This window comes from Cyprinodon tularosa, unplaced genomic scaffold (genome assembly GCF_016077235.1).
Source record: "Cyprinodon tularosa strain WSP-4 unplaced genomic scaffold, ASM1607723v1 ctg1022, whole genome shotgun sequence".
Taxonomy (NCBI): domain Eukaryota; kingdom Metazoa; phylum Chordata; class Actinopteri; order Cyprinodontiformes; family Cyprinodontidae; genus Cyprinodon; species Cyprinodon tularosa.
The window spans coordinates 166,026-187,644 of NW_024037808.1; the positions used below are offsets into that span (position 1 = coordinate 166,026).

The window sequence follows — 21,619 nt, forward strand, 5'->3', positions numbered from 1 at the left end:
CACCTAACGTCAGAGCCCTAATGGTAGAGCCCTAACGGTAGAGCCCCAATGGTAGAGCCCTTATGGTAGAGCCCTAACAGTAGACCCCTAATGGTAGACACCTAACGGTAGACCCCAAATGGTAAAGCCCTAACAGTAGACCCCTAATTGTAGAGTCCTAATGTTGGACACCTAACGGTAGAGCCCTAACTGTAGATCCCTAACAGTAGACCCCTAATGGTAGACCTCTCACGGTTGAGCCCTAATGGTAGAGCCCTAACAGTAGACTGCTAACAGTAGACACCTAATGGTAGACCCTTAATGGTAGAGCCCTAACAGTAGACCCCTAATGGTAGACACCTAACGTCAGAGCCCTAATGGTAGAGCCCTAACAGTAGACCCCTAATGGTAGACACCTAACGTCAGAGCCCTAATGGTAGAGCCCTAACGGTAGAGCCCCAATGGTAGAGCCCTTATGGTAGAGCCCTAACAGTAGACCCCTAATGGTAGACACCTAACGTCAGAGCCCTAATGGTAGAGCCCTAACTGTAGATCCCTAATAGTAGACCCCTAATGGTAGACCTCTCACGGTTGAGCCCTAATGGTAGAGCCCTAACAGTAGACTGCTAACAGTAGACACCTAATGGTAGACCCTTAATGGTAGAGCCCTAACAGTAGACCCCTAATGGTAGACACCTAACGTCAGAGCCCTAATGGTAGAGCCCTAACAGTAGACCCCTAATGGTAGACACCTAATGTCAGAGCCCTAATGGTAGAGCCCTAACGGTAGAACCCCAATGGTAGAGCCCTTATGGTAGAGCCCTAACAGTAGTAGCCTAACGGTAGAAAAACAGAGACATCTAATAGGAGACTTTGTCGGCAGAGGACCGTTAAAGTTCTTCAGAAATGCAGTGTGGAGCCATGCAGAGGTTCACAAAGTTCGCATTACAGAAACAGGAAGTTGGGACTTTGTTAAAATTTTATTGTATAATATTCCATATCATCTGCTCATGATAACAGAGTTACACCAACTACTGAAGCAAGATGCTATTCTAAATTCTCAGAGCTATGTGGCAGTATAACAGTGGAAACAGGTCTAGCTCAGTAGATGTAGCAGACAGCAGTTCCAACGTTAGGATGGTATAGGATTCAGCAGAATCTAAAGGGCATTAAAAGTTTTCTGCCTAATATCTAAATCCAGCTAAGATGAGGCAGACATATTTTATATGAGGCTGTGTGCGTGATGGAGAACAAAACAAGGGCAGACTGGAACTGAGCTGCTGCCCTAGAAAGATGTTTCCCCTCTGTTCAGGACGCTTACTTCACCTCAGGGGCGTCAATACTATACAGCGGCACAATAGGGCACCAAAAAAAAAAATGCGGGCACGCAAGGCGCTTGGGCAAAACATTTTTTTGGGAAATTATTTATTTAAAAAAAGCATTGGCTCAGATCATTAATGCAAGCATGCAAGGAAATACTTTAAAGCACCTATTTATTATTATAAAGCGTCATAAATTTATTGTACAATCAGATTATTTTCTGCATCATTAAATATCTACCTGAACCAAACTGAATTGAATTGACCCACTTGTGAACTTAACTGTATGTAATCAACTACTGATGAAAGCACAATTTATCTCCATAAATATCTGTCAGCAAACATGAACCTGAAAACTTGAAATGTGCAACTGTAAAAGAAAACAACAAACAAAAGACATGGTCCTATGACGGTGTGATGGTGATGATCCTATGACGGTTCTGATGGTGAAGATCCTATGACGGTGTGATGGTGATGATCCTATGATGGTGTATATCATGGCCAGAAAGATGGGAAAGCTGGAGTTAGCGTCTCGGCTACGTTTTAGCGAAGCTGTCGATCAGCTGTGACTGGCTTAATTTGGAGAGTTCTCCAAACCAACCGACATGATGGCGGATGGTGAAGGCTGTCTTGCCCCATTCTGCTCCTCATAATTATGATCTTAATTAAATTTCTGCCCAACGGGATTCATACATTGTTTTCTGTATTGAACGGTAATCAGCATTAATTATAAACTTGCTGCCGTTTCTCCTCTTTCTCCTCTCAGCGGTGGGAGCGCTCACCCGGCTGGAGGAGTGTCTGTTGAGCTGGTGAGGCCTGGCAGCTCATCCATCTGTACTGCGGATCTTACAGTTGGAGCCAGAGCGGACCTGGCATTACATGGCTTAGTTTCTGCATCCATCGCTCACTTCTAATCTATCCTGAGGATTTTTCTCTTGCCTCATTTGTTTCCCACCTGGTTATCAGTTAGGTTGTACAATCAATGTTATAATCAGTGATTCTTTACTAGGACCACTGTGTTTCTTTATGATAAGATATGACAAACTCCTGGCTCTGTGTTAAAGGCAACTCTGGGGCTGCTGCATGCTCAGAGTGGCCGTTACTGGAAGTGGATTCTGATTACTCCTTCTGCATATGTCAGATTTAAATTCTAACTACAGTGGTAGTCTATAGGACTATTTTAAGAAAAAAAATGTAAACATACATTCTGTAGATTTCCCCATTCATTTTTTAAAAGGCATAATTAAATAAATCAATAAAAAAATCAGTGCCCCAGGCATACCCAGGCACCGCAGATCCACAACGGGGCAGTGCCCCTGTTAAAAGCCGATGCTTCACCTCTTGGCTGATTGGGCATACTGCGAAGCATAGGACCTCCTGATGTTCTCATCCCCTTCCATCTCTGCTCCAGATTCCTCCTCTTCATCTTCCTCTTCTTCATCTTCATCCTCTTCCTGTGCTAGCTCCTCCTCCTCCATGCCTCCATGGCGTTTTGGGTTGATGTGAGGCTGTAAAAGAAGACCAGCATGTCCAGCATGTGTTCTTCATTAGCCCAGATCATGCTCAGACTTACTGTGCTCACTGATCCATGGTGCTGACTGGGCTGCTGTCTGCGGCTGTGGTCAGAGGTCTCTGGGGAGTCCAGGGCCCGGCCCCTCCAGGAGCCCAGAGGAAGGCTGGAGTAATGGGCTGTTGGGGGAGGCGAGCGGCTGCTGATGGAGCGTTCTAGAGGCCACATCTGGGAGTCAAGCATCCTAATTCTGCCAGTGAAGAGCTGTGACAGGGGAGGAGGTCATACCATTCACTGCTGAAGCCTAACTGAGCTAACTCTAGAGATTTCAGATCATCCAGTGGGCTGCAGCATCAAAGAACACCTGAGTTCAAACTTTTTTCAAATCTAGACATCATTAGTTACAGAAAAATGCTAATGACATCATCAACAGAGGGAGAAAACCTGAAAGATACTGGGCCTTCAGCTGTTCAAGTCATTGCACTGAAGCTTGTAGTTCTAATTTGACTTGCATCATTCAGGTGTGTTTCTGTCTCATAATGGCATTCATTAAGGCAAAGTGTTCTTCTGTGGTCCCAAGAAAGATAAAGGATCAGGAACTACACTAACTACACAGACTGGAACTACAGGAACAGGAACTATAACAACAGGAAATACAGGATAGGAAATACAGGAACGGGAACTACAGGAACTACAGGGACAGGGACTACATGAACTATAGGAACAGAACCTACAGGAACAGCAGTGAAAGGAACTACAGGAACAGGAGCTACAGAAACTACAAGAACAGAAACTCTAGGAAAAGGAACAAAAGGAGCTACAGGAACAGGATCTGTAGGAACAGGTACTACAGAAACAGGAACTACAGGAAAAGGAACTATAGGAACAGTACCTATGGTAGCAGGAACTATGAGAAAAGGAACTGTAGGAACAGGAACTACAGGAACAGGATCTACAGAAACAACAGGAACTGTAGGAAGAGCTACTGTAGGAACTGGAACTGTAGGCACAGGAACTGTAGAAACAGGAACTACAAGAACAGGAACTACAGAAACTACAGGAACAGGAACTACAGGAACATGAGCTACAGAAACTACATGAACAAAAACTCTAGGAAAAGGAACTAAAGGAGCTACAGGAACAGGATCTGTAGGAACAGGTACTACAGGAGCAAGAACTAAAGAAACTACAGGAACATGAACTACAGGGACAGGAACTACAGGAACTGTAGGAACAGGAACTACAGGAACAGCAACTACAAGAACAGGAACTACAGAAACTACAGGAACAGGAACTATAGGAACAGGAACTACAGGAGCAAGAACTAAAGAAACTACAGGAACATGAACTACAGGGACAGGAACTACAGGAACTGTAGGAACAGGAACTACAGGAACAGCAACTATAACAACAGGAACTATTTTTCAATTCAATTCAGTTTATTTATATAGCGCCAAATTCACAACACATGTCATCTCAAGGCACTTTACAGTTCAACCAGATCAAATTGATACAAAGTTTTCTATCTAAGGAAAACCAGTTGATTGCATTGACTCATTGACTCAAATACAATCCCCCACACTAAGCATGCTTGTAGCGACAGTGGAGAGGAAAAACTCCCTTTTAACAGGAAGAAACCTCCAGCAGAACCAGGCTCAGTGTGAGCGGCCATCTGCCGAGGCCGACTGGGGTTCAAGGAGACAGAAGCAGACATAGAAAAAGCAGCTGTAAAAGGCGGCCCCGTCCAGGAAACACACAGCCAGGCAGACGAGCTCCAAGGCAGCTCCCATGCCAGAGGACGAAGAAAGCACATCCACTCAGTCACGGTCAGAGAAACAGGACCACACTGGAAAACAGGCCGATCTCCAACATCTATAAACAAGGGTGTTGATAGAAGCAGCACAGCTGATGTTTCTTTCCAGGATGACGTCACAGCCAAACAGGAACAGACGAGGCAAAGCTACTCTGAGGAAAAGCAGAGAGAGCAGAAGGTTAGAGATTGAACTAACAGATTCTGCAGAATAGGAGAACAGAGAGAGAATGAAGCAGAATGATGAAATGGGGGTCCCTATGTCCTCCAAAAGTCTAAGCCTATAGCAGCATAACTATAGAGATAGCTCAGGATAACCTGAGCCACTCTAACTATAAGCTTTATCAAAAAGGAAAGTTTTAAGCCTAGCCTTAAAAGTAGACAGGGTGTCTGCCTCACGGACTAAAACTGGTAGTTGGTTCCACAGGAGAGGAGCCTGATAACTAAAAGATCTGCCTCCCATTCTACTTTTAGAAATTCTAGGAACCACTAGTAAACCTGCAGATTGAGAGCGAAGTGCTCTGTTAGGAACATAAGGAACAATCAGATCTCTGATATCAGATGGAGCTTGGCCATTTAAGGCTTTATATGTGAGAAGGAGGATTTTAAATTCTATTCTTGATTTAACAGGAAGCCAATGAAGAGAAGCCAGGATAGGCGAGATATGATCTCTCTTTTTAATTTTCATTAGAACTCTGGCTGCAGCATTTTGGATCAGCTGAAGGCTTTTAACTACAGTTTGTGGACTTCCTGATAGTAAAGAATTACAATAGTCCAGCCTTGAAGTAACAAATGCATGGACTAGTTTCTCAGCATCACCCCTGGACAGGATATTTCTAATTTTTGCAATGTTCCTCAGATGAAAGAAGGAAATTCTAGAAACCTCTTTGATGTGGGATTTAAATGACAGGTCCTGATCAAAAACAACACCAAGATTTTTTACTTTATTATCTGAAATCAGTTTAATCCCATCCAAATGAAGTGACTGGCTAATCAGTTTCTTTTTCAGAGACTCTGGTCCAAAGACTATAACTTCTGTTTTGTCTGCATTCAGAACTATAGGAACAGAAACTATGGGAACGGGAACAGGGGGAACAGGAACTACAGGAAATAAAAGAACAGGAACTAAAGGAACTAGAAGAACAGGAAATACAAGAACAGGAACTATAGGACCAAGAACTATAGGAACAGGAACTAGAAGAACAGCAACTGTAGGACCAGGAACTCTAGCAACAGGAAATTAGCAGCTCCATGCTGCTGAGTAGATGAGGCCCTTGAAGTTTCCCGCTTCCTCTCTTGATTCATTATTTGAGTTGTTGGTTTTATTTGTTTATTTTTTTTATTCAGGTTCCTCTTTTCTGATGCCAGCGTTCATTTGATGATCTGAAATAGTTCTGTTCTCTTTCTGTTCAGACTGTTCCAGCTTAGATACAGACCTCCAGGTCCTTCTCTGCATTCATGGCCTCCATGTTTTGGTACGTGTGGGAGAAGACCTCCAATGCTTTAGCATGAAAGAGCATCTCAACTGTGAGGAACTCTCTGAAAATGTTCTGCAAAGAGAAAGAACAAAGGGGGTTTAAAGAAGGAAGCAGTATCTGCTCGGCGATATGTGAACAGATCCAGACTTTAACATCTTCCAGTTTCTGCCTCTGGAAATGGGTCATGGTCTCCTCGAAGTGCTTGATGCTTTGCTGGGCGTTGGTGGAAGCCCTCTGAGCATCAACCTCTGCCTGCAAAAGCAACATGGTCTCATCTCACGGACTGTTGGCTCTGAAATACCAGGCTTTTCAAAATGATTTTACCTGAGCCTGCAGACATGAAGCAAGTCAAGGAAAATGATCTCAGTTAGATGATTGATCAGAGCGTATCGGCAGCCCTGGTCCTTCTGTGCACCCCTGATCAGACCAGGATGGACAAACCAAACCCTGGGAAGGCGCATTGGGCAGGTCAGAGTGTTTACATGTCTGCTTCTAATACTTCTACAGCAGGACTGATGTTGATGCTGTTCTTTTAACCCAGATAGAAACGCAGTGAAAGGAGTTGATGTTGTTCCCTTAACTAGGATAGAAACGCAGTGAAAGGAGTTGATGTTGTTCCCTTAACTAGGATAGAAACGCAGTGAAAGGAGTTGATGTTGTTCCCTTAACTATGATAGAAACGCAGTGAAAGGAGTTGATGTTGTTCCCTTAACTATGATAGAAACGCAGTGAAAGGAGTTGATGTTGTTCCCTTAACTTGGATAGAAACGCAGTGAAAGGAGTTGATGTTGTTCCCTTAACTAGGATAGAAACGCAGTGAAAGGAGTTGATGTTGTTCCCTTAACTGTGATAGAAACGCAGTGAAACGAGTTGATGTTGTTCCCTTAACTAGGATAGAAACGCAGTGAAAGGAGTTGATGTTGTTCCCTTAACTAGGATAGAAACGCAGTGAAAGGAGTTGATGTTGTTCCCTTAACTAGGATAGAAACGCAGTGAAACGAGTTGATGTTGTTCCTTTAACTGGATAGAAACGCAGTGAAAGGAGTTGATGTCGTTCCCTTAACTAGGATAGAAACGCAGTGAAAGGAGTTGATGTTGTTCCCTTAACTAGGATAGAAACGCAGTGAAAGGAGTTGATGTTGTTCCCTTAACTAGGATAGAAACGCAGTGAAAGGAGTTGATGTTGTTCCCTTAACTAGGATAGAAACGCAGTGAAAGGAGTTGATGTTGTTCCTTTAACTGGATAGAAACGCAGTGAAAGGAGTTGATGTCGTTCCCTTAACTAGGATAGAAACGCAGTGAAAGGAGTTGATGTTGTTCCCTTAACTATGATAGAAACGCAGTGAAAGGAGTTGATGTTGTTCCTTTAACTGGATAGAAACGCAGTGAAACGAGTTGATGTTGTTCCCTTAACTATGATAGAAACGCAGTGAAAGGAGTTGATGTTGTTCCCTTAACTTGGATAGAAACGCAGTGAAAGGAGTTGATGTTGTTCCCTTAACTAGGATAGAAACGCAGTGAAAGGAGTTGATGTTGTTCCCTTAACTATGATAGAAACGCAGTGAAACGAGTTGATGTTGTTCCCTTAACTAGGATAGAAACGCAGTGAAAGGAGTTGATGTTGTTCCCTTAACTTGGATAGAAACGCAGTGAAAGGAGTTGATGTTGTTCCCTTAACTAGGATAGAAACGCAGTGAAAGGAGTTGATGTTGTTCCTTTAACTATGATAGAAACGCAGTGAAAGGAGTTGATGTTGTTCCCTTAACTATGATAGAAACGCAGTGAAAGGAGTTGATGTTGTTCCCTTAACTATGATAGAAACGCAGTGAAAGGAGTTGATGTTGTTCCCTTAACTATGATAGAAACGCAGTGAAACGAGTTGATGTTGTTCCCTTAACTAGGATAGAAACGCAGTGAAAGGAGTTGATGTTGTTCCCTTAACTAGGATAGAAACGCAGTGAAAGGAGTTGATGTTGTTCCCTTAACTAGGATAGAAACGCAGTGAAAGGAGTTGATGTTGTTCCCTTAACTATGATAGAAACGCAGTGAAAGGAGTTGATGTTGTTCCCTTAACTATGATAGAAACGCAGTGAAAGGAGTTGATGTTGTTCCCTTAACTTGGATAGAAACGCAGTGAAAGGAGTTGATGTTGTTCCCTTAACTATGATAGAAACGCAGTGAAAGGAGTTGATGTTGTTCCCTTAACTTGGATAGAAACGCAGTGAAACGAGTTGATGTTGTTCCCTTAACTAGGATAGAAACGCAGTGAAAGGAGTTGATGTTGTTCCCTTAACTATGATAGAAACGCAGTGAAACGAGTTGATGTTGTTCCCTTAACTAGGATAGAAACGCAGTGAAAGGAGTTGATGTTGTTCCCTTAACTAGGATAGAAACGCAGTGAAAGGAGTTGATGTTGTTCCCTTAACTAGGATAGAAACGCAGTGAAAGGAGTTGATGTTGTTCCCTTAACTATGATAGAAACGCAGTGAAAGGAGTTGATGTTGTTCCCTTAACTATGATAGAAACGCAGTGAAAGGAGTTGATGTTGTTCCCTTAACTTGGATAGAAACGCAGTGAAAGGAGTTGATGTTGTTCCCTTAACTAGGATAGAAACGCAGTGAAAGGAGTTGATGTTGTTCCCTTAACTATGATAGAAACGCAGTGAAAGGAGTTGATGTTGTTCCCTTAACTATGATAGAAACGCAGTGAAACGAGTTGATGTTGTTCCCTTAACTAGGATAGAAACGCAGTGAAAGGAGTTGATGTTGTTCCCTTAACTAGGATAGAAACGCAGTGAAAGGAGTTGATGTTGTTCCCTTAACTAGGATAGAAACGCAGTGAAAGGAGTTGATGTTGTTCCTTTAACTGGATAGAAACGCAGTGAAAGGAGTTGATGTCGTTCCCTTAACTAGGATAGAAACGCAGTGAAAGGAGTTGATGTTGTTCCCTTAACTAGGATAGAAACGCAGTGAAAGGAGTTGATGTTGTTCCCTTAACTAGGATAGAAACGCAGTGAAAGGAGTTGATGTTGTTCCCTTAACTAGGATAGAAACGCAGTGAAAGGAGTTGATGTTGTTCCTTTAACTGGATAGAAACGCAGTGAAAGGAGTTGATGTCGTTCCCTTAACTAGGATAGAAACGCAGTGAAAGGAGTTGATGTTGTTCCCTTAACTAGGATAGAAACGCAGTGAAAGGAGTTGATGTTGTTCCCTTAACTAGGATAGAAACGCAGTGAAAGGAGTTGATGTCGTTCCTTTAACTTGGATAGAGACGCAGTAAAAGGAGTTGATGTTGTTCCTTTAACTAGGATAGAAAGGCAGTGAAAGGAGTTGATGTTGTTCCTTTAACTGGATAGAAACGCAGTGAAAGGAGTTGATGTTGTTCCTTTAACTAGGATAGAAAGGCAGTGAAAGGAGTTGATGTTGTTCCTTTAACTGGATAGAAACGCAGTGAAAGGAGTTGATGTTGTTCCTTTAACTAGGATAGAAACGCAGTGAAAGGAGTTGATGTTGTTCCCTTAACTAGGATAGAAAGGCAGTGAAAGGAGTTGATGTTGTTCCTTTAACTGGATAGAAACGCAGTGAAAGGAGTTGATGTTGTTCCTTTAACTAGGATAGAAACGCAGTGAAAGGAGTTGATGTTGTTCCCTTAACTATGATAGAAACGCAGTGAAAGGAGTTGATGTTGTTCCTTTAACTGGATAGAAACGCAGTGAAAGTAGTTGATGTCGTTCCTTTAACTCGGATAGAAAGGCAGTGAAAGGAGTTGATGTTGTTCCCTTAACTAGGATAGAAACGCAGTGAAAGGAGTTGATGTTGTTCCCTTAACTAGGATAGAAACGCAGTGAAAGGAGTTGATGTTGTTCCTTTAACTGGATAGAGACGCAGTGAAAGGAGTTGATGTTGTTCCCTTAACTAGGATAGAAAGGCAGTGAAAGGAGTTGATGTTGTTCCCTTAACTAGGATAGAAACGCAGTGAAAGGAGTTGATGTTGTTCCCTTAACTAGGATAGAAAGGCAGTGAAAGGAGTTGATGTTGTTCCCTTAACTAGGATAGAAACGCAGTGAAAGGAGTTGATGTTGTTCCTTTAACTGGATAGAAAGGCAGTGAAAGGAGTTGATGTTGTTCCCTTAACTAGGATAGAAACGCAGTGAAAGGAGTTGATGTTGTTCCTTTAACTGGATAGAAACGCAGTGAAAGGAGTTGATGTTGTTCCTTTAACTGGATAGAAACGCAGTGAAAGGAGTTGATGTTGTTCCTTTAACTCGGATAGAAAGGCAGTGAAAGTAGTTGATGTCGTTCCTTTAACTCGGATAGAGACGCAGTAAAAGGAGTTTATGTCGTTCCTTTAACTCGGATAGAGACGCAGTAAAAGGAGTTTATGTCGTTCCTTTAACTCGGATAGAAAGGCAGTGAAAGGAGTTGTGTCGTTCCTTTAACTCGGATAGAGACGCAGTGAAAGGAGTTTATGTCATTTTCTTTAACTCGGATAGAGACGCAGTGAAAGGAGTTGTGTCGTTCCTTTAACTCGGATAGAGACGCAGTGAAAGGAGTTTATGTCATTTTCTTTAACTCGGATAGAGACGCAGTAAAAGGAGTTTATGTCGTTTTCTTTAACTCGGATAGAGACGCAGTGAAAGTAGTTGATGTCGTTCCTTTAACTCGGATAGAAACGCAGTGAAAGGAGTTTATGTCGTTTTCTTTAACTCGGATAGAGACGCAGTGAAAGTAGTTGATGTCGTTCCTTTAACTCGGATAGAAAGGCAGTGAAAGGAGTTGATGTTGTTCCCTTAACTAGGATAGAAACGCAGTGAAAGGAGTTGATGTTGTTCCTTTAACTGGATAGAAACGCAGTGAAAGGAGTTGATGTCGTTCCCTTAACTAGGATAGAAACGCAGTGAAAGGAGTTGATGTTGTTCCCTTAACTATGATAGAAACGCAGTGAAAGGAGTTGATGTTGTTCCTTTAACTGGATAGAAACGCAGTGAAACGAGTTGATGTTGTTCCCTTAACTATGATAGAAACGCAGTGAAAGGAGTTGATGTTGTTCCCTTAACTTGGATAGAAACGCAGTGAAAGGAGTTGATGTTGTTCCCTTAACTAGGATAGAAACGCAGTGAAAGGAGTTGATGTTGTTCCCTTAACTATGATAGAAACGCAGTGAAACGAGTTGATGTTGTTCCCTTAACTAGGATAGAAACGCAGTGAAAGGAGTTGATGTTGTTCCCTTAACTTGGATAGAAACGCAGTGAAAGGAGTTGATGTTGTTCCCTTAACTAGGATAGAAACGCAGTGAAAGGAGTTGATGTTGTTCCTTTAACTATGATAGAAACGCAGTGAAAGGAGTTGATGTTGTTCCCTTAACTATGATAGAAACGCAGTGAAAGGAGTTGATGTTGTTCCCTTAACTATGATAGAAACGCAGTGAAAGGAGTTGATGTTGTTCCCTTAACTATGATAGAAACGCAGTGAAACGAGTTGATGTTGTTCCCTTAACTAGGATAGAAACGCAGTGAAAGGAGTTGATGTTGTTCCCTTAACTAGGATAGAAACGCAGTGAAAGGAGTTGATGTTGTTCCCTTAACTAGGATAGAAACGCAGTGAAAGGAGTTGATGTTGTTCCCTTAACTATGATAGAAACGCAGTGAAAGGAGTTGATGTTGTTCCCTTAACTATGATAGAAACGCAGTGAAAGGAGTTGATGTTGTTCCCTTAACTTGGATAGAAACGCAGTGAAAGGAGTTGATGTTGTTCCCTTAACTATGATAGAAACGCAGTGAAAGGAGTTGATGTTGTTCCCTTAACTTGGATAGAAACGCAGTGAAACGAGTTGATGTTGTTCCCTTAACTAGGATAGAAACGCAGTGAAAGGAGTTGATGTTGTTCCCTTAACTATGATAGAAACGCAGTGAAACGAGTTGATGTTGTTCCCTTAACTAGGATAGAAACGCAGTGAAAGGAGTTGATGTTGTTCCCTTAACTAGGATAGAAACGCAGTGAAAGGAGTTGATGTTGTTCCCTTAACTAGGATAGAAACGCAGTGAAAGGAGTTGATGTTGTTCCCTTAACTATGATAGAAACGCAGTGAAAGGAGTTGATGTTGTTCCCTTAACTATGATAGAAACGCAGTGAAAGGAGTTGATGTTGTTCCCTTAACTTGGATAGAAACGCAGTGAAAGGAGTTGATGTTGTTCCCTTAACTAGGATAGAAACGCAGTGAAAGGAGTTGATGTTGTTCCCTTAACTATGATAGAAACGCAGTGAAAGGAGTTGATGTTGTTCCCTTAACTATGATAGAAACGCAGTGAAACGAGTTGATGTTGTTCCCTTAACTAGGATAGAAACGCAGTGAAAGGAGTTGATGTTGTTCCCTTAACTAGGATAGAAACGCAGTGAAAGGAGTTGATGTTGTTCCCTTAACTAGGATAGAAACGCAGTGAAAGGAGTTGATGTTGTTCCTTTAACTGGATAGAAACGCAGTGAAAGGAGTTGATGTCGTTCCCTTAACTAGGATAGAAACGCAGTGAAAGGAGTTGATGTTGTTCCCTTAACTAGGATAGAAACGCAGTGAAAGGAGTTGATGTTGTTCCCTTAACTAGGATAGAAACGCAGTGAAAGGAGTTGATGTTGTTCCCTTAACTAGGATAGAAACGCAGTGAAAGGAGTTGATGTTGTTCCTTTAACTGGATAGAAACGCAGTGAAAGGAGTTGATGTCGTTCCCTTAACTAGGATAGAAACGCAGTGAAAGGAGTTGATGTTGTTCCCTTAACTAGGATAGAAACGCAGTGAAAGGAGTTGATGTTGTTCCCTTAACTAGGATAGAAACGCAGTGAAAGGAGTTGATGTCGTTCCTTTAACTTGGATAGAGACGCAGTAAAAGGAGTTGATGTTGTTCCTTTAACTAGGATAGAAAGGCAGTGAAAGGAGTTGATGTTGTTCCTTTAACTGGATAGAAACGCAGTGAAAGGAGTTGATGTTGTTCCTTTAACTAGGATAGAAAGGCAGTGAAAGGAGTTGATGTTGTTCCTTTAACTGGATAGAAACGCAGTGAAAGGAGTTGATGTTGTTCCTTTAACTAGGATAGAAACGCAGTGAAAGGAGTTGATGTTGTTCCCTTAACTAGGATAGAAAGGCAGTGAAAGGAGTTGATGTTGTTCCTTTAACTGGATAGAAACGCAGTGAAAGGAGTTGATGTTGTTCCTTTAACTAGGATAGAAACGCAGTGAAAGGAGTTGATGTTGTTCCCTTAACTATGATAGAAACGCAGTGAAAGGAGTTGATGTTGTTCCTTTAACTGGATAGAAACGCAGTGAAAGTAGTTGATGTCGTTCCTTTAACTCGGATAGAAAGGCAGTGAAAGGAGTTGATGTTGTTCCCTTAACTAGGATAGAAACGCAGTGAAAGGAGTTGATGTTGTTCCCTTAACTAGGATAGAAACGCAGTGAAAGGAGTTGATGTTGTTCCTTTAACTGGATAGAGACGCAGTGAAAGGAGTTGATGTTGTTCCCTTAACTAGGATAGAAAGGCAGTGAAAGGAGTTGATGTTGTTCCTTTAACTGGATAGAAAGGCAGTGAAAGGAGTTGATGTTGTTCCCTTAACTAGGATAGAAACGCAGTGAAAGGAGTTGATGTTGTTCCTTTAACTGGATAGAAACGCAGTGAAAGGAGTTGATGTTGTTCCTTTAACTGGAAAGAAACGCAGTGAAAGGAGTTGATGTTGTTCCTTTAACTCGGATAGAAAGGCAGTGAAAGTAGTTGATGTCGTTCCTTTAACTCGGATAGAGACGCAGTAAAAGGAGTTTATGTCGTTCCTTTAACTCGGATAGAGACGCAGTAAAAGGAGTTTATGTCGTTCCTTTAACTCGGATAGAAAGGCAGTGAAAGGAGTTGTGTCGTTCCTTTAACTCGGATAGAGACGCAGTGAAAGGAGTTTATGTCATTTTCTTTAACTCGGATAGAGACGCAGTGAAAGGAGTTGTGTCGTTCCTTTAACTCGGATAGAGACGCAGTGAAAGGAGTTTATGTCATTTTCTTTAACTCGGATAGAGACGCAGTAAAAGGAGTTTATGTCGTTTTCTTTAACTCGGATAGAGACGCAGTGAAAGTAGTTGATGTCGTTCCTTTAACTCGGATAGAAACGCAGTGAAAGGAGTTTATGTCGTTTTCTTTAACTCGGATAGAGACGCAGTGAAAGTAGTTGATGTCGTTCCTTTAACTCGGATAGAAAGGCAGTGAAAGGAGTTGATGTTGTTCCCTTAACTAGGATAGAAAGGCAGTGAAAGGAGTTGATGTTGTTCCTTTAACTAGGATAGAAAGGCAGTGAAAGGAGTTGATGTTGTTCCCTTAACTAGGATAGAAAGGCAGTGAAAGGAGTTGATGTCGTTCCCTTAACTAGGATAGAAACGCAGTGAAAGGAGTTGATTTTGTTCCCTTAACTAGGAGAGAAACGCAGTGAAAGGAGTTGATGTTGTTCCCTTAACTAGGATAGAAACGCAGTGAAAGGAGTTGATGTTGTTCCTTTAACTGGATAGAAACGCAGTGAAAAGAGTTGATGTTGTTCCTTTAACTGTATAGAAACGCAGTGAAAGGAGTTGATGTCGTTCCTTTAACTCGGATAGAGACGCAGTGAAAGGAGTTGATGTCGTTCCTTTAACTCTGATAGAAAGGCAGTGAAAGGAGTTGATGTCGTTCCTTTAACTCTGATAGAAAGGCAGTGAAAGGAGTTGTGTCGTTCCTTTAACTCGGATAGAGACGCAGTGAAAGGAGTTGATGTCGTTCCTTTAACTCTGATAGAAAGGCAGTGAAAGGAGTTGATGTCGTTCCTTTAACTCTGATAGAAAGGCAGTGAAAGGAGTTGATGTCGTTCCTTTAACTCTGATAGAAAGGCAGTGAAAGGAGTTGATGTCGTTCCTTTAACTCTGATAGAAAGGCAGTGAAAGGAGTTGATGTCGTTCCTTTAACTCTGATAGAAAGGCAGTGAAAGGAGTTGATGTCGTTCCTTTAACTCTGATAGAAAGGCAGTGAAAGGAGTTGATGTCGTTCCTTTAACTCTGATAGAAAGGCAGTGAAAGGAGTTGATGTCGTTCCTTTAACTCTGATAGAAAGGCAGTGAAAGGAGTTGATGTCGTTCCTTTAACTCTGATAGAAAGGCAGTGAAAGGAGTTGATGTCGTTCCTTTAACTCTGATAGAAAGGCAGTGAAAGGAGTTGATGTCGTTCCTTTAACTCTGATAGAAAGGCAGTGAAAGGAGTTGATGTCGTTCCTTTAACTCGGATAGAGACGCAGTGAAAGGAGTTGATGTCGTTCCTTTAACTCGGATAGAGACGCAGTGAAAGGAGTTGATGTCGTTCCTTTAACTCTGATAGAAAGGCAGTGAAAGGAGTTGTGTCGTTCCTTTAACTCGGATAGAGACGCAGTGAAAGGAGTTTATGTCATTTTCTTTAACTCGGATAGAGACGCAGTAAAAGGAGTTTATGTCGTTTTCTTTAACTCGGATAGAGACGCAGTGAAAGTAGTTGATGTCGTTCCTTTAACTCGGATAGAGACGCAGTGAAAGGAGTTGATGTCGTTCCTTTAACTCGGATAGAAAGGCAGTGAAAGGAGTTGTGTCGTCCCTTTAACTCGGATAGAGACGCAGTAAAAGGAGTTTATGTCGTTTTCTTTAACTCGGATAGAGACGCAGTAAAAGGAGTTTATGTCATTTTCTTTAACTCGGATAGAGACGCAGTAAAAGGAGTTTATGTCGTTTTCTTTAACTCGGATAGAGACGCAGTGAAAGTAGTTGATGTCGTTCCTTTAACTCGGATAGAAAGGCAGTGAAAGGAGTTGTGTCGTTCCTTTAACTCGGATAGAGACGCAGTGAAAGGAGTTTATGTCATTTTCTTTAACTCGGATAGAGACGCAGTGAAAGGAGTTTATGTCGTTTTCTTTAACTCGGATAGAAAGGCAGTGAAAGTAGTTGATGTTGTTCCTTTAACTCGGCTAGAGATGCAGTGAAAGTAGTTGATGTCGTTCCTTTAACTCGGATAGAGACGCAGTGAAAGTAGTTGATGTCGTTCCTTTAACTCGGATAGAGATGCAGTGAAAGGAGTTTATGTCGTTCCTTTAACTCGGATAGAGACGTAGTGAAAGGAGTTGTGTCGTTCCTTTAACTCGGATAGAGACACAGTAAAAGGAGTTTATGTTGTTTTCTTTAACTTGGATAGAAAGGCAGTGAAAGTAGTTTATGTCGTTCCTTTAACTCGGATAGAGACGCAGTGAAAGGAGTTTATGTCGTTCCTTTAACTCGGATAGAGACGCAGTGTAAGGAGTTTATGTCGTTTTCATTAACTTGTATAGAGACACAGTGAAAGTAGTTGATGTTGTTCCCTTAACTCGGATAGAAAGGCAGTGAAAGGAGTTGTGTCGTTCCTCTAACTCGGATAGAGACATAGTGAAAGGAGTTGATGTTGTTCCTTTAACTCGGATAGAGACATAGTGAAAGGAGTTGTGTCGTTCCTTTAACTCGGATAGAGACACAGTAAAAGGAGTTTATGTTGTTTTCTTTAACTTGGATAGAAAGGCAGTGAAAGTAGTTTATGTCGTTCCTTTAACTCGGATAGAGACGCAGTGAAAGGAGTTTATGTCGTTCCTTTAACTCGGATAGAGACGCAGTGTAAGGAGTTTATGTCGTTTTCATTAACTTGTATAGAGACACAGTGAAAGTAGTTGATGTTGTTCCCTTAACTCGGATAGAAAGGCAGTGAAAGGAGTTGTGTCGTTCCTCTAACTCGGATAGAGACATAGTGAAAGGAGTTGATGTTGTTCCTTTAACTCGGATAGAGACATAGTGAAAGGAGTTGATGTTGTTCCTTTAACTCGGATAGAGACATAGTGAAAGGAGTTGATGTTGTTCCTTTAACTCGGATAGAGACATAGTGAAAGGAGTTGATGTTGTTCCTTTAACTCGGATAGAAATGCAGTGAAAGGAGTTGTGTCGTTCCTTTAACTCGGATAGAGGCATAGTGAAAGGAGTTGATGTTGTTCCTTTAACTCGGATAGAAATGCAGTGAAAGGAGTTTATGTCGTTTTCATTAACTTGTATAGAGACGCAGTGAAAGTAGTTGATGTTGTTCCCTTAACTCGGATAGAGACGCAGTGAAAGGAGTCATGTTTGATGTAGAAGAACGGTTTCTGGATGAAGGATACGAGTCTTTGCCGGTCTGCAGGGTTCCTCAGACGGAGTTTTTCCAGTTTCTGTACCTCCTTCTGCTCTCTGTTCAGGTCGGCGCTGAACTTCTTCAGCTCCGTCTGAAAGAAGAAGATGATGTCAGTTTTTCCTGCATCCTGCAGAAGGACAGCGATGGAATAATAAACTCACCCTTTTATGTTTGAATATGTCTCCATAGGCTTTAAGAGGAGAAACGACTCTTGTCTCTAGTCTCTCTACCTGGAACAATAACAAAATGAATTGAATGGCAGGATGGAGTTTGATTTTCCTGATAAAAAAACAAAGTCTGGTCTTAGCATCCAGAGGAGCTTGTACCTGAGCGTGCCGGTAATCCTGAACCATTGCCAGATCTTCTGCCAGGTTGTTGAGGCCGACCTGAAACTCTGGATCCTCTGAACGGGAGAAGTCAAAGAGTGCAGACACCAACATGTCCACCTTGTCCCTGAGCTTGGCTGTCTTCCTGGTGTAGGAGGCCAAGATGGAGCACAGCTCCCCCAGGTGTTTCTCTGAGTTGTTCAGAACCAGCTCCATGGCTTGCATCTGGACATCCTTTCTAGATCACATTGAAAACCATAGATGTAGAGCTAAGGCCGTTAGATGTTGGTATCATCTATGGATGCAAAGAAGCATGAAGGAATTACCTGGAAAACAAGCTGTTCATCTTTAACTGCCGTCTGTCCTCACACGTCTCCTCTGCTCTGTTGTCTCCCTTCAGCAGGGCTCACCTGGGCAACAAAGGCTGTTGCCATGGCAATGCCAGCAACACAGAGGGAAAGGAGTGAAGATGCAACTCCTCCTCTGTGCCACATGATGGCAGCAGAGCGCCGTTTTTACACTTTCTACTGAAGTTCAGCTGCACTGTTTCCCACCTGTTACAGCTTTAAACTAGACATTAATATCTACAGTAATAAGGAGCGGATGGAGGGAATAGAAATTTTGTTTTAGAGAAAATCCCATAAAATGAAATCAGAGAGAAGACGTCAGAATTAGAAATGTTTTAGGCTAAGCTGAGGATCATCCATTCATCGTGTCTGAGATTCCAGAGGAGCAACGCTCCTCAACAGAACTTTGATCTTCATCTTGTAGGGAGGGGCCTCATCATCATCATCATCATCATCATCATCATCATCATCATCATCATCTTCTCTGCTGAAATTTGTTTCTAAAATCTCAAATCATCTGACTCTCATATATCTATACTCTCACATGCATCATCTGACTCTCATATATCTATACTCTGACATACATCATCTAACTCTCATATATCTATACTCTGACATACATCATCTAACTCTCATATATCTATACTCTCACATGCATCATCTAACTCTCATATATCTATACTCTGACATACATCATCTAACTCTCATATATCTATACTCTGACATACATCATCTTACTCTCATATATCTATAATCTCACATCCATCATCTGACTCTCATATATCTATACTCTGACATACATCATCTAACTCTCATATATCTATACTCTGACATACATCATCTAACTCTCATATATCTATACTCTCACATGCATCATCTAACTCTCATATATCTATACTCTGACATACATCATCTAACTCTCATATATCTATACTCTCACATGCATCATCTAACTCTCATATATCTATACTCTCACATGCATCATCTGACTCTCATATATCTATACTCTGACATACATCATCTATCTCTCATATATCTATACTCTCACATGCATCATCTAACTCTCATATATCTATACTTTCACGTACATCATCTGACTGTCATATATCTATACTCTGATGTGCATGATCTAACTCTCATATATCTATACTCTCAAATCCATCATCTAACTCTCATATATCTATACTTTCACGTCCATCATCTAACTCTCATATACATATACTCTCACATACATCATCTAACTCTCATATATCTATACCTTCACGTACATCATCTAACTCTCATATATCTATAATCTCACATCCATCATCTGACTCTCATATATCTATGCTCTTACATCCATCATCTAACTCTCATATATCTATACTCTCACATGCATCATCTAACTCTCATATATCAATACTCTCACATACATCATCTAACTCTCATATATCTATACTCTCACATACATCATCTAACTCTCATATATCAATACTCTCACATACATCATCTAACTCTCATATATCTATACTCTCACATACATCATCTAACTCTCATATATCTATACCTTCACGTACATCATCTAACTCTCATATATCTATACTCTCACATGCATCATCTAACTCTCATATATCTATACTCTCACATGCATCATCTAACTCTCATATATCTAACTCTCACATGCATCATCTAACTCTCATATATCTATACTCTCACATGCATCATCTAACTCTCATATATCTATACTCTCCCATGCATCATCTAACTCTCATATATCTATACTCTTACATCCATCATCTAACTCTCATATATCTATACTCTTACATCCATCATCTAACTCTCATATATCTATACCTTCACGTACATCATCTAACTCTCATATATCTATACTCTTACATCCATCATCTAACTCTCATATATCTATACCTTCACGTACATCATCTAACTCTCATATATCTATACTCTTACATCCATCATCTAACTCTCATATATCTATACTCTCACATACATCATCTAACTCTCATATATCTATACCTTCACGTACATCAACTAACTCTCATATATCTATAATCTCACATCCATCATCTGACTCTCATATATCTATGCTCTTACATCCATCATCTAACTCTCATATATCTATACCTTCACGTACATCATCTAACTCTCATATATCTATACTCTCACATGCATCATCTAACTCTCATATATCTATACTCTCACATGCATCATCTAACTCTCATATATCTAACTCTCACATGCATCATCTAACTCTCATATATCTATACTCTCACATGCATCATCTAACTCTCATATATCTATACTCTCCCATGCATCATCTAACTCTCATATATCTATACTCTTACATCCATCATCTAACTCTCATATATCTATACTCTCACATGCATCATCTAACTCTCATATATCTATACTCTTACATCCATCATCTAACTCTCATATATCTATACTCTCACATGCATCATCTAACTCTCATATATCTATACTCTTACATCCATCATCTAACTCTCATATATCTATACTCTCACATACATCATCTAACTCTCATATATCTATACCTTCACGTACATCATCTAACTCTCATATATCTATAATCTCACATCCATCATCTGACTCTCATATATCTATGCTCTTACATCCATCATCTAACTCTCATATATCTATACTTTCACGTCCATCATCTAACTCTCATATATCAATACTCTCACATACATCATCTAACTCTCATATATCTATACCTTCACGTACATCATCTAACTCTCATATATCTATACTCTCACATGCATCATCTAACTCTCATATATCTATACTCTCATATGCATCATCTAACTCTCATATATCTATACTCTCACATGCATCATCTAACTCTCATATATCTATACTCTCCCATGCATCATCTAACTCTCATATATCTATACTCTTACATCCATCATCTAACTCTCATATATCTATACTCTCACATTCATCATCTAACTCTAATATATCTATACTCTCACATTCATCATCTAACTCTAATATATCTATACTCTCACATGCATCATCTAACTCTCATATATCTATACTCTCATATGCATCATCTAACTCTCATATATCTATACTCTCACATGCATCATCTAACTCTCATATATCTATACTCTCCCATGCATCATCTAACTCTCATATATCTATACTCTTACATCCATCATCTAACTCTCATATATCTATACTCTCACATTCATCATCTAACTCTAATATATCTATACTCTGACATACATCATCTAACTCTCATATATCTATACTCTTACATCCATCATCTAACTCTCATATATCTATACTCTCACATTCATCATCTAACTCTAATATATCTATACTCTCACATGCATCATCTAACTCTCATATATCTAACTCTCACATGCATCATCTAACTCTCATATATCTATACTCTCATATGCATCATCTAACTCTCATATATCTATACTCTCACATGCATCATCTAACTCTCATATATCTATACTCTCCCATGCATCATCTAACTCTCATATATCTATACTCTTACATCCATCATCTAACTCTCATATATCTATACTCTCACATTCATCATCTAACTCTAATATACATCCGGTTGAGTGGACGCTGGCGTGATTTCTGGCGCCGCTACTCTCCGACAGCTGTGCTCTAC

The 21,619-nt window shown here is 40.6% G+C and overlaps 1 protein-coding gene across 3 annotated transcripts; it reads right to left on the reverse strand.

The window, feature by feature from the left end:
• Positions 1-803: 803 nt before the first annotated feature.
• Positions 804-18,465, reverse strand: LOC119780123 (CBY1-interacting BAR domain-containing protein 2-like). Of its 3 annotated transcripts, XM_038280046.1 has the most exons (9): positions 17,947-18,439; positions 17,621-17,858; positions 17,456-17,524; positions 17,284-17,385; positions 6,421-6,426; positions 6,244-6,348; positions 6,055-6,168; positions 2,872-3,072; positions 806-2,806 (listed from the first exon to the last, which is right to left on the reverse strand). In XM_038280046.1, exons 1-9 carry the CDS (start codon positions 17,964-17,966, stop codon positions 2,633-2,635), a joined length of 1,029 nt encoding a protein of 342 aa, XP_038135974.1. In that variant the 5' UTR covers positions 17,967-18,439; the 3' UTR covers positions 806-2,632. The 3 variants fall into 3 exon arrangements, with proteins under 3 accessions (XP_038135969.1, XP_038135960.1, XP_038135974.1); XM_038280041.1 differs by having other exon boundaries at positions 804-2,806; positions 6,055-6,348; positions 17,621-17,854; positions 17,947-18,465; XM_038280032.1 differs by having other exon boundaries at positions 805-2,806; positions 6,055-6,348; positions 17,947-18,459.
• Positions 18,466-21,619: the final 3,154 nt, after the last annotated feature.

What these genes read in the sequence shown, in the direction of transcription:
- LOC119780123 (XM_038280032.1), bottom strand. Translation starts at nt 17,966, where the DNA reads ATGAACAGCTTGTTTTCCAG. An exon ending in ATGAACAGCTTGTTTTCCAG is followed by an intron (nt 17,859 to 17,946) that starts GTAATTCCTTCA and finishes AATGTGATCTAG; the next exon opens with AAAGGATGTCCAGATGCAAG. An exon ending in ATGCAGAGAAGGACCTGGAG is followed by an intron (nt 3,073 to 6,054) that starts GTCTGTATCTAA and finishes CCCCTGTCACAG; the next exon opens with CTCTTCACTGGCAGAATTAG.